Source organism: Zootoca vivipara, chromosome 2 (assembly GCF_965207765.1).
Source record: "Zootoca vivipara chromosome 2, rZooViv2.hap1.1, whole genome shotgun sequence".
Taxonomy (NCBI): domain Eukaryota; kingdom Metazoa; phylum Chordata; class Lepidosauria; order Squamata; family Lacertidae; genus Zootoca; species Zootoca vivipara.
Window position 1 is genome coordinate 45994194 of NC_142584.1, and position 12415 is coordinate 46006608.

Sequence of the window (12415 nt, forward strand, 5' to 3'; positions counted from 1 at the left end):
ATAATAATAATAATAATAATAATAATAATTATTATTTATACCCCGCCCATCTGGCTGGGTTTCCCCAGCCACTCTGGGCGGCTTCCAACCGAATATTAAAAACAATATGGCATCAAACATAAAAAACTTCGCTAAAGAGGGCCACCTTCAGTTGTCTTTTAGAAATAAAATAGTTGCTTATTGCTTTGACATCTGCTGGGAGGGCATTCCACAGGGCAGGCGCCACTACCGAGAAGGCCCTCTGCCTGGTTCCCTGTAACTTGGCTTCTCGCAACGAGGGAACCGCCAGAAAGCCCTTGGCGCTGGACCTCACTGTCCGGGCTGAACGATGGGGATGGAGACGCTCCTTCAGGTATACAGGACCGAGGCTGTTTAGGGCTTTAAAGGTCAGTACCAACACTTTGAATTGTGCTCGGAAACGTACTGGGTGCCATTGAATTATTGAGCTAATTGACCAGGCATGTTAGATTTGAAAAAGAAATTTCTTCCCATATTTGTAACGAAGGTTCTGGATCTATGCATGTTTGTGTAAAATCTGATTTGTATGTGAAGAGATTACCTTAAAAAGAGTTCCAGTTCAAATTATTGCAGTTGGGGGTCATTTTCTTTTAAAATGTTTCCTTCCAATAGCAGTTGAGGCAAAGATTTTGCTTTTCTGATTGCTTTCCTGTGTGCTTAAAACTGCTTTAGTTAATCTGACAGATGGCCAAAGCTGTCAGTTTCAAGTAGGGAAATAATTATGCAGCAGTAAAACTTATGAGAAGGATGAAAAATAAAATTCTTGCCATTTCTCTTCTACATACTTTATTCATTCTTATTAAATGGTATTAAAAAATCTAATAAAAATATTTTTTTTGAATTGGAAAGGGTGCAGTCAGAGTGTTGTGGTAAAATACAAATCAATTAAATGTATTTAAGATAGCAGTACATTATTTAAACGCTTTACATGTTTCCAGATAGCTCAGACTGTAATCAAACAGGATGTCAAAATTTAACCACTTTGTTGTTGTTTTTAAAATTAGGTCTCTTTCTTTTCTTTTTCTTTTTTTAAAAAGGCCTCCAGTTGCTTGATTTCAGATTAATAGCAATAATAATTTCAGATTAATAGTAATAATAAACAAACCAATAAAAGCAATTTAATTTAAAATTTAGTCATACGAACATAGGAAGCTGCCTTAAACTGAGCCACAACAGTCTCTTCCAACTCTACCTGAAATGTCAGGGAATGAACATGGGGCTTTCTACATTCAGAAGAGATTCTTTGTCATCAAGCTACAGCCCCTTTCTGATCATTTGTTAATCATGCAAATTTTAAGTTGATCTATCAAGCTTTAATAATCCTGAAGCAAGAAGCAAGGGGGTATTTGTGTTGTAGCAGGCCTAACCCTAAGAAAAGATTTCGCCTTCTATATGACAAAAGGGGTGGGGGTGGGATTTATTTATTTTCTTAAAATGGGACTTGCTGTCTGCGGTTTTTATAAGTACCAAGTACTAAAACAGCCAATAGGCTTACTGGGTTAAATTTTAAGTTTTTACTGTTAGTAAAATAACTTTCTGAAGGCTCCCCCTATATTCCTGCACATTCACCTTGGTCATCTGTGTGAGCCTTTCCTTGTGTTGTCACATATGTGGTGGCTCAGACTAGGTCCTTCCTAGCATGCACTTTGTGGAACACACAGCCCTTTGAAGTTAGACAGGCTGCAACATTGTAGACAGTGATCTGGATGCTAAAATAAAATACAGTACAGGCTTTCCCAGAAGGAAGAATTGACCTTTGATTTCCCTTTTGAGAATTGCTTTATCCATTTCAACTTCTTGCATTTTTGTTGTTATATACTTCTATGGTATGTTGGGATGTTTAGCCATTTATCAATATTCCAAACAAATGAAAACATACTGAAAATGCTTTAAAAATAAAATAAAAGCCTGCTGCCTAATTAATTGTTTAAGGCATCAGTCCTATACTCATATAACTGGAAAAAAGCTTCACTGAAGCCCAACTAATGGGTAGATCTGAGATATGCAGGGCTCAGGCTGTGAAGAGTGGTCTGACTTACAGCTGATAAGTATGCCACAGAGTGACTTTCTGCTTGTTATCCAATTACCTTTTCCAGTGTGTTGCCATAATCTTCTACCCATTTTAATTTGTAAACTTGTAGGTGGTTGAACTCTGGATTTAGGCCTAATGTTTAGCTTATAGAAACATTCAGCAAAGAAAGGAAAATGCTTAGTATTTCCACCACATTATGGAGTGTATCCAGAGAACCATTGTCAGAATTTCACTTCTGCATTGGGCTTTCCCGCCTACCAAGAAGTCATCCCTTGGCGTTGGATGACTCTCTCACATCATGGAGATGTGGTGCAGTGGGATGCAGTTACAGTGGGGGTGAGGGGAGAAATGGGTGAAAATCAGAAATCCCTGAGTGGAGTGGTAGGGGTTTTTCTGTTTTAACCATAGCATGCTAAAGTTCTGCACGGTAATATTAAGGAAGAGAAATACAACAGATTTCTCGATTAGGGATTTCACATATGACTTGAAATATCATTGAGGATAAATCTATGATGGCTACTACAATTACTGTGCGGTTTCCAGGTTTCAAAAAGTATCAGTTGCTGGGTCCTACTTGTGGGCTTCCCAGAGGCATTTGGTCGGCCCTGTGTAGAACAGGGACTGGACTAGTTGAGAATTTGATCAGATCCAGCACGGCTGCTGCTATATTCCTATGAGAATAGAGCTTAGTATGCCATCCACATGAATAAAAAGGTGGTATGCAATTTCTGCTAATTTAAAAGAGTTGCTATTATTAAAGCACCTGTACATCCTAACACTAATTTGACTCTGTTTGTCTCTAGCTCTTCTTCCCGCAGTTCATTTTTCCTGCACCCAGTGACTGCTTTGTGTTGCTTACAAGGCACTAAGTTTAAATGACCTGCAGACCTAGAAATGTGAGGTGCAAATTTTAATTGGAAGATTAATCAATTAAAGTGTTAGCTGATTTATTGAAAAGGGCCAATTTTAATTGGTCAGGCCAAATTTAATCAGTGGAGCTGTGATTTAAAGACCCATTTGTTTATTTTTTAAAGACTATTTGACTGTGGTGTCTTGCTATAATAGGCAATGAAACAGAAAATAAGAAATGACCTTCCTTTTAATAATGTGGCAGTGGTTGTTCATTAAGTTATCTTGAATTTCCTTCAGTATCTCAAAAGGCACTTCTGGTTAGCCTTTGTTTACATGCAAATATATTTAGATGCAATCAGTTGAATAACATATGATCTTTAATTGTTTGACAGCCCTCCTAGAAAAGGGTTCTGATGAGAGTCATGGTTCAGTTATATTCTATCTGGCTAGATGTAGAACAGTCCGAGTCTTTCTAATTATTCTTACATCATAAAAATTGAGCAGTTTTTTTTGGGGGGGGGGGTATTCTATCTGCTATGGCCCTGGAGCCCTCAGACTTAGTGTTCCTGAGCTGATATGGACCCATTAACCATCTCATCCTGAGTAAACACAAAATCCCTTAGCATTTGATCCTTGACGATTAGATCACTGTCTCTTCTGAGGATAAAGACCCTGTTGGGCAGCACCCAATGGCAGCAGCAAAGGACATTGGCTCTTTGATTAATAGGGTCTGGATCAGGCACCCCCAAACTGCGGCCCTCCAGATGTTTTGGCCTACAACTACCATGATCCCTAGCTAACAGGACCAGTGGTTGGGGAAGATGGGAATTGTAGTCCAAAACATCTGGAGGGTCGAAGTTTGGAGATGCCTGACCTAGCCTATCTTGTACATTTTTTTCTACAGATCAGTTACATTTGTTAATGAGACTTTAGTGTTGAGTACAGTATAAAGAACCTTTGGTGCTGTCCAGGGTCTTGAAATTGCTCTATCAAGAAGCTGGTTTGAGCCTGCTTTCACCATTTTGCTAGCATGTCACCCAAATGATGGAGATTGCTGTGGATCAGGGTATTAATGAGGCAATACCATCTAGAGCAGAATGGGTCTGGAGGTATTTTGGTATTTCTAGTACAGGCCGAAACACTTCTTAAAAAAGGCCTCCTTCACCATCAGATTATTTTTAGTGGGAAATTATAGGTGCACCCTGGGTGTGAGTTAGACACCCCTGAAAGTGAACTACTGATGAATTGGAGAGAATGGGGTAAATAGTGGGAAAGGTTTAATGAGCATTTTCGCTGACAAGGTGTTTTTTTTTTTGCTATGGAATAATAAATATATGATACATGTTCACGCATTAATGGTAGCTTTCTTGACCATGTAATATTGATATTAATAGTTGATAGTTTATAACAGCCTTTTGGAATAATGAATTTTTACTATCTTCTCTCTGTGAGAGTGTGTCACAAACAGTTCCCTCATCCAGCTCAAAAGAGATCACAGATAAAAGTTAAAGCGATTAAATGCCATACTTGCTTTGCATTTGAATTTCAGAAACTTTGTGCTAGATTGCCCAGTAGATCATCAATGTTTGGCCAGATGGCTATCAATAATAAGTATTTATCACTTGCTAAGAGTATGAGTAATCTTCAGAAAGAGATAAGTTGTGTGGGATCACCAGCATACTTGGTTCAGGAACAAACTTTTAATTCTGATTCCAGTAGTTCAATTCTAAATGTAGTAATAACATGATAAAAGGGATTTTATAAGGATTATTTAGATTACAAAGGTCTCCACTGTTGCTTGCTCTTCAGATGGGAACAAGCTACATACACCATCTGTCAGTATCATCTTAGGAAAAAGTTTTACAAAATGCACCCCTCCTAAAAGGGCAACATATTCAAAACACATTATGATCCATCCACTTATCTTTTGGGAAATATGCATACACATAAGCAAAATATCTTTTCCTGCTTTCTGACTGGCATGTGTTGTTGCTGTTGTTGAAGCAGCTTTCCTGTCTTTCATACAAAACATTTCTAACTGGTTTATATCACAGCATTAGACGGGGGATATTTAAGTGCCCCAGATCTCTTTCAGACCACTTAGCAGATGATTCAAAGCAATGTTTCTTACAGTGTTAAAATACATTGTTTTGCATTTTCTGCTTTCTTAACGGCTTATAATTATAGAATAGTAGAGTTGGAAGGGACCACAAGGGTCATCTAGTCCAACCCCCTGCAATGCAGGAATCTTTTGTTGAAGTCACTAGACCAGAACTATGATCTCAAGTTGCTATTTGGCCACAGGTTGTATGTGGGCAACAGCCTATAAGCAGTTACAGTTCACCTGTTCCACCTGTATCATTTTTACCCCCTCAGCACCAATCAATAGAAGCAACTTCATTATGTGGCATGAACAGATTCATGACAATCTACCATGTCAACTCGAAAGTAAGTCCTATTGAATTCAGTGGGGCTTACTCCCAGATAAGTGGAGTTAGAATTGCAGCCTAAGTTGCACTTTGCAGGGCTGTGCAAGATAACTAAACACTGCAGTGCAGTTGTGAAGAGTAACATCATAATACGGGATTCCTATTTAAGATTTGCCTCTATTTTAGAAGGAACCCATGGCATTCACTGCAGTAAACACATGCATTTATTTTAACACAAATATCCCACCCCCTCAAAAATAAAATAAATCCTGCAGGAAATCAGGGCCAGCTGCAGCTCACCACAGCACCTTCTCATGTGATAGAAGGATGTAATGAGTACAAATTGTCAACTGTATAATAAATTTGTAACCTGGAACTGCTAAAACTATAGTGGAAGAAGCAATCTTGATGATTCTACCGGATGTAGGCACTTCAGATACAAAATAAATTGATAAGTTTGGTTTACAGGACCTTTTTCTTTCACTTTGAATGGAGAAGGTTGACATTCTGTCTGAGGCAAGCTACTGGCACCGTGAATGCCAGTTGTTGGGGAAACAAAAGTGGCAGAGGCCTATTGAACCTCATGTCCTGCTTGTGGGTTTCTCATAGACATTTTCGTTGGCCACAGTGAGAAATAGGATGCTGAATTGACCTTTGGTCTGGTCCAGCATGACTGTCTTTATGTTCTTATGTTGAAGGTGAATAGTTTTTACTATTTCACTATTTTCACTATTTCACTTTTGTGATGCAACAGAAAAGTGAGCCCACAATTCATTTCAGAACAAAAATGTGCCTTAGCTCTCAGAAATTTGGAAAACACTGCCCTAGTTTTTACCTTGAGGTAATTAAAATTTTACTCTTAATCTCTAGGGGGGTGGAACCACACTATCTGTTTTTCTGTTTGCATTTTCTTTCATCTTAAATAGTGACCTCTTCCATCAGTCTGTTTATTCAGTTAATGTGGTTTGAACCCAGCTGACTGTAAAATACACAAAAATTAAAATTTCTTAATTAAAAATATGCCCAAGCCAATTTTTTTAGCTTCCTTCAGATCTTACATTTAGTATCCTTAACAATTCATACTTGCTACCCCTCTGAAGCTGAGATAATTAGATGGCAAATTCTCCCTTATGTTTATAGTAAGCATAATTGCAAGTCTTAAGGGTATATTCTTTCCTCTCTCATTAATGTGATTCAAGAGAAAACTATACTCCATTTTTGTTTCTATGGAAACGTTGACCCTTGTAATTTCAAAGTGGTACACAGAGAATTTAGCTGGATGAAGCATGTTAGTATCAATCGGAGTTAAATAATGCAGGAATATGTAATAAGATTTTTGTAATGTTTTGCTTCTTGTTTTTTTTAACCTTCAGTGCACTCCTGTGCATGTTTACTCAAGACTAATTCTCATTCTGTTTTGCTTACTCTCAGTGAAGTGTGCATAGCACTACAGTCTACAATATATGTATTGAAGCCCAGCTCTTTTAAAAATTATTTTTCATTGATTTTATAAAGAAAAGTTGTGAAGATGAAGCATGGCACTTGACTGTTCTTAAGTCTTAAACGAAGGTTGTTTAATTCCTTTAAAAAGACATATGATCATTGGCTCACCTAGTTCGGTGCTGTCTACTCAGACTTGCAGTGGCCTTTCAGAATCTCAGGCAGGGCATCTCTTCCATCCTTGGAATTTTTTTTTTAAAAAATTCCTTCCAGTAGCACCTTAGAGACCAACTCTGAAGAAGTGTGCATGCATATGAAAGCTCATACCTATGACAAACTTAGTTGGTCTCTAAGGTGCTACTGGAAGGATTTTATTTATTTATTTTTTGTTTTGACTACGTCAGACCAACACGGCTACCTACCTGTAACTCTTCCATCCTTGCTACTGAGAACTTATTGAAATGGAACTACCTGGGATTGAGCCTGGAATGATCACTGACACTCCAGTCAGGTGTTTTGCCTGTAAAACATCCATGAGAGTGGGAAGAGCAGGGGATGAGCATGTTAAACTCCCCACACCCTCACTCCATGGCTGTCACTATCAACCTCCAAGTCACAGACAGTGAAGGTCTGAAGCAGGAAGCCTTCTCTATGTAGTTCAGTACCTGATTTGAACAAATGCCCTGATTTCTCTCGAAATGTAAGGATTCCATATCACATCTCTAGCTAGTTTTGTTGCTTGTACTGGATGGGTTTTTGTGCCTACCTAGTATAAGGTTGGAGAAGGAACCTCACAGCATGTTCATCACCTTTCATAAATAAATAATCTCAGTATATAATTTCCTTTAGCTAGTTTGTAGGTGACTTATCAAACTTGCAGTGTACTTATTCAAATTTCCTATTAGATATGTTTATTCATTGTATACTTAATAAGCAAATTGATTAAGGGTAAAGTCACACATTCAGTTAGTCAGCATCCACTATGGACCATTGCCTTCAAGAGCCTCCCAGCTTGACCCTGATTTTGGAATTTTTGCTTCCAAAGCATAGAGAGGCAATGATCCATGTTTTGCTTACTGTTTGTAGACTGAGACTAGCAGTTTCATCTGTTAAGATTAGTTACATGAAATTGTGATAACAGTTATTTGGTAGCATGTAAACCTCCCTCAATGGCAATGTATGATTTAAAAGTGACCTAAATGGTCTCAAGCTGTCTTGGTGACCTGTAGCCTAATGAGAAGAAGCAGCAATTCTAAGTATATACAGGATGGGTAGGTGGAGAAGATAATTAAAATCACAGGGAGTCTCAGATGTGAAGGAACTACTTTGATTAAAGTTGGTTTATGCCCTAGAATGTTTTTGTATGGTACTAGAAGATAAAATTAACCAAGAAAATGTTGGGCTTACTTTAAGTAATAAAAATATATAAAATTAAGAATAATTGGAGATCTCACTGCACAATATGCAGCTTAAATTTAAAATAAAATACAACCCAGATCCCTCCCTCTTTCCCAACCACCATTCTAACACAGTTGAAAGGAGTAAATGGATGTTAGGCAGAGTTGAGTGGGACTGAAAAGGTCCACGAGTTCAGTTTGTAGCCAGACATCCCACCTTGTTACAAAGGGGAGCAGATCTCCCTCGTACTGCAGATAGAAGTAGATGTTTCACATGATGTATGGCAGGGATATGACCAGTACATTTTACAGTAATGAGTGGCACAATTCTCTGCCTTTTCCAAGTACTCAGATAGCAATATTTCATCTCTTGTGAAATAATCACTTATCCATTGTGATAGTGAGTTCCGTATAGAATGTTGTTACATGAATGTTGCAGGCATTTATTTTTAACAGTGGCATATACATGGTAGAAATAAATACATAAGTTAGAAATAAAAACAACAAAGATACGGCACTATCTATCATAGAAATTGCAGGCAAGGGGAGATTTAAGCAGATGAGGAATGGCTGCAGGGAAATGAGGGCTAGGGCAGAAAAAGTGTGGGTTATCAAGGTTATTGAATTTGGGCAGAATTTGCACAATGGGGCAGATAGTTGGCAGTCACATGAGCTGGTCAAAAGAGATGGACCTTAAGCCTTAACTCCTAGAATCTGAAGCAAGCAACAAAACTCAAGAGAGTTGTAGTTGTAGTTGGTGGCGCTTGTTGCCTAGAAAGTTTGAACAATCCTGCAATAATACAAAATGAAAAAGAAGCATTTAACTAGACCACTGTTTTTTAGAGCAGCCAAGCAGATGACCATCATGGTCCCTTCCAACCTTATGATTCTGTGTCCTAGATACCTTCGGGAAGCCCACAAGCAGGACATGAAGTAATTAGTTCTCCCCAGCAATTTGTACCGGTATTTAGAAGCATGCTGCCTCTCAACCTGTGCATGTATCTAGCATTATTTTGATGCCCTGTATGTGGTAAAGTTCAGAGAATCAACACAGTTCCTTTGGGTATAGGATACCTGGTCCTATAATTTTGAAGCTGACAATCACTGAATGTCTAAACTAATAAACTGGATGAGTTGTTCTAAGTTAAACTAGATATTTATATTATATTAAGAGATAGGAAATAAAGCTTTCTTGGTAGATGTCACAAAAGTACTTCGGTGCTTACGCTTCTACCATAAACTGGCAGACAAGCAGTTGACTTTATTGAGTATATTAAATAATGTGAGGCTTCAGAATTAATGCAAGATTATTGATCTATCCTGTTTCCTAATGCAGAACATTTTCTCTCAAAAATGGACAAGCTTATATATTTGGTCTTCTTTGGATTTCAGTGATTTATTTGTCCAGGTAGCTTGTTTCTGCAAGTAATTTAAGTATCAGATGATTAAGATAAATTTAACTATGTAAAATCTACAATAAAGTAGCTTTTTTCTATAAGCAGGGGCTTAGAGGCTTCTGGAGAAACTTATATTACAAGGGGCCTCTACCTTGGCTTCTGCTTCACTTTGCAGTACAACCACCATGCTGGCACCACAGCAGTTTTTGACATGTTTCACCTTAGTGTATAGGCCAACCACAAGAACTGCTTTGTGGAGCTATAATATCAGTCATTTTGCTAAAGGGAAAGTTTATATTTAATTTCATAAAATTTATATATATTGTAGGAAAAACCTCAAAGCAGTTCCATCGTCAGATACTAGGTGAATGAGTGACTCAGTTCTGCAGTTGAAGTGATGGCTCTTGATTTTCATGCATAAGTGTGTATGTCAGGAAAGCTGATCTAGAAATAAGCTGTTGTAAAATTGTTCTAGTAAAATTGTAATTTATTTTTTTTAAGAAGAGGATATTGGTGCCTGGAATCATACTTGGTGAGCCGTCTGTGCACTTGCCTGTCTCTGCTGGGTGCTAGTGTTGTATGGGACTTTACAAGCATGCTTTCCTAATTTATTTTTTATTCATAAAATTCAAAACAGATGTATGCAAATTAGAATATGGAGATATTGAAAATGAAGCAGGGGATAATTACCAAAGCAAAGCAGAAAACATAAAATTAAACCAATAGTGTAGCTGCACTTTTGCCAAAATTTGCGCCAAAATTCGCATAGTCCAGCACTCCTTCCAACTGAACTGTCAATGTATTTGCATATTTGCTTCTTCTCTTTTAAGTTTTAACCTGTAATGATCTAGGAGAGGATGTCCTTCATCCCATGGTTGCTAAATTTCTTTGTGCAGTTTTTTTAAAAAAATAAAAATAAAATCCAAGTATATAGCACCTAGTAGATAACATCTGTTTAAATGCTTGTGTTGACAACTGCAATTAAGGGGAAGCAAGGCTTCTGTTTTCTGAAGCCATATAGATCGCCTCATGCCATTTCTTATTTCTATAGTAGTAAGCACTTTACAATAAAAAAATACAATTCCCACCGCTAGGCTTTAAAACCTCATCATGTTGAATTATTCTAGCCTCAGGAATGCTTTCCACTAATTTAACCAAGACAAGCATTATAAAGCAGTTTCCTGGATCTCCCCTGGATGCTTTGTTTAATATTGGCATTATGTTGGCCAGCTTCCAGTGTTCTGGCATGGAAACTTGTTTTAACAATACATTACATATTTCAGCAATTTCTCATTTGATTTCTCAAAGAACTGACATGAGGGCACAATGTACAAGTGGGCCTCAGACATGTTTAATTGAGGTAGCAAAGTCCTATATTTATAGATTAATGGATTTCACATGAAAAACTCATGTTAGAGAGAAGGCTTGAAAACTAGCCACTTCTCTTTGGAAATCTTCTGGGCATGCAGCCTTCACATGTGCATTTCCTGACACTGAGGACAACGAAATAGTAGCATCTTGTCATCTGCTGAATGGAATATTAAATCATTATCGGAGTCTTAAGAAGAAGAGGCCAATGGAACACTTGCAAGACTGAAGGATTGTATCTGTAACGTGTTCACATGTTACATTCAACAAATGTACAGTCTATACCCACATGTACATTACTTGGGCTGGACGCTCAAAGATTTATTCACATATAATATTCAACAACTGTACAGACTGTGTACACAGTAAATGAGCTGTAGAAATCAACAAGTGAACACTCTTTCACACTGGCTTGTACAGCCTGTGCCTGTGTTCAGTGTAATTTCTGAACATTCCTAGACACAGTGGTGAAAGAAGGGGTGTGGGGTGTGTGCGGTTCGTCCTGGGTGTCATTACTGGGGAGGGTGACAAATGAGTTGTTGTTTTTTAAAAGGGCAGCGTGGGACTTGCGTCTGCCTGCTGCCTCTTTCTCAGCCGCCCTACAGCTGAGGGGGAGGCGGTGGAGAGGCTCCAAGCGCTGGAATGGCTCACCCTGCCCCACTCCTATGGGCACGCCCCCGCACCAGACACCCGAGCGGCTAGCCCCCGCACCAGACACCCGAGCGGCCTAGACGAATAGATGAAATAAATATTTGGCTATACCAGTTGTACTTTACAAACACATGCTAATTTTTAAACAACGTGTTCTGCATCTCTTTGAATCAGAAACATATTCCCAAATGACCCAGAAAGCTGTCTGCAAACAAATGCTGGCTCCCTCAACCTGAAAAGCAAGATGGGCGCTGCACCCCATTGTCACCTTTGATTGGATTTAACTGTTTAGGCGTCCTTTACCTACCTGTAAATGATACAAGCCGTGTTCTGGCAAGTGCTGCAGTTGTTGAGATCTTGGCCAGTGCGGTAGAAGTTCCGCCTGCAATAAACAATAGGTACCATGATTTATTTAGAAAACTAGAAATTCTACTTCTAACTCCTCAGTCACAACACTTATTCTGCAGGCACTTCCATGTGTAACGCTTTAAATATTAAGGAATATTATTAGGAATTTGGTTTTACCTTGATTCAATTAAACTGGAATCCTACAACACTTTCTTACAGCACAATCCCATACAGGTCTATACTCAGAAGAGAGTCTCATTGAATCGAATGTGCCTTACTCCCAGATTATTGGGAAGTTGGCCCCATTGACTACAGTAGAATTTAATTCTGAGTAAATTCTTCTGAGCGCACTGTAAATCCTTAAAATAGCTCAAATTAGAGTGGCTGGGGAAACCCAGCCAGATGGGCGAGGTATAAATAATAAATTATTATTATTATTATTAATCATCTCTTTCTCTTACTTACATGGAAGCAGACTACACA

The 12415-nt window shown here is 38.3% G+C and overlaps 2 protein-coding genes across 4 annotated transcripts in view; one reads left to right on the forward strand and one right to left on the reverse strand.

Annotated features, from left to right (window-relative positions):
- The window catches only part of DOCK2 (dedicator of cytokinesis 2), a 255397-nt gene that overhangs the window by 89269 nt on the left and 153713 nt on the right, over positions 1 to 12415 (forward strand). The window lies entirely within an intron of this gene.
- INSYN2B (inhibitory synaptic factor family member 2B) overlaps positions 1 to 12415 on the reverse strand; it is a 79641-nt gene that overhangs the window by 3904 nt on the left and 63322 nt on the right. Inside the window, exon 3 of the mRNA XM_035105215.3 lies at positions 11892 to 11966. Coding sequence (XP_034961106.1) covers positions 11892 to 11966 — 75 coding nt within the window. The remainder of the gene's footprint in view (positions 1 to 11891; positions 11967 to 12415) is intronic.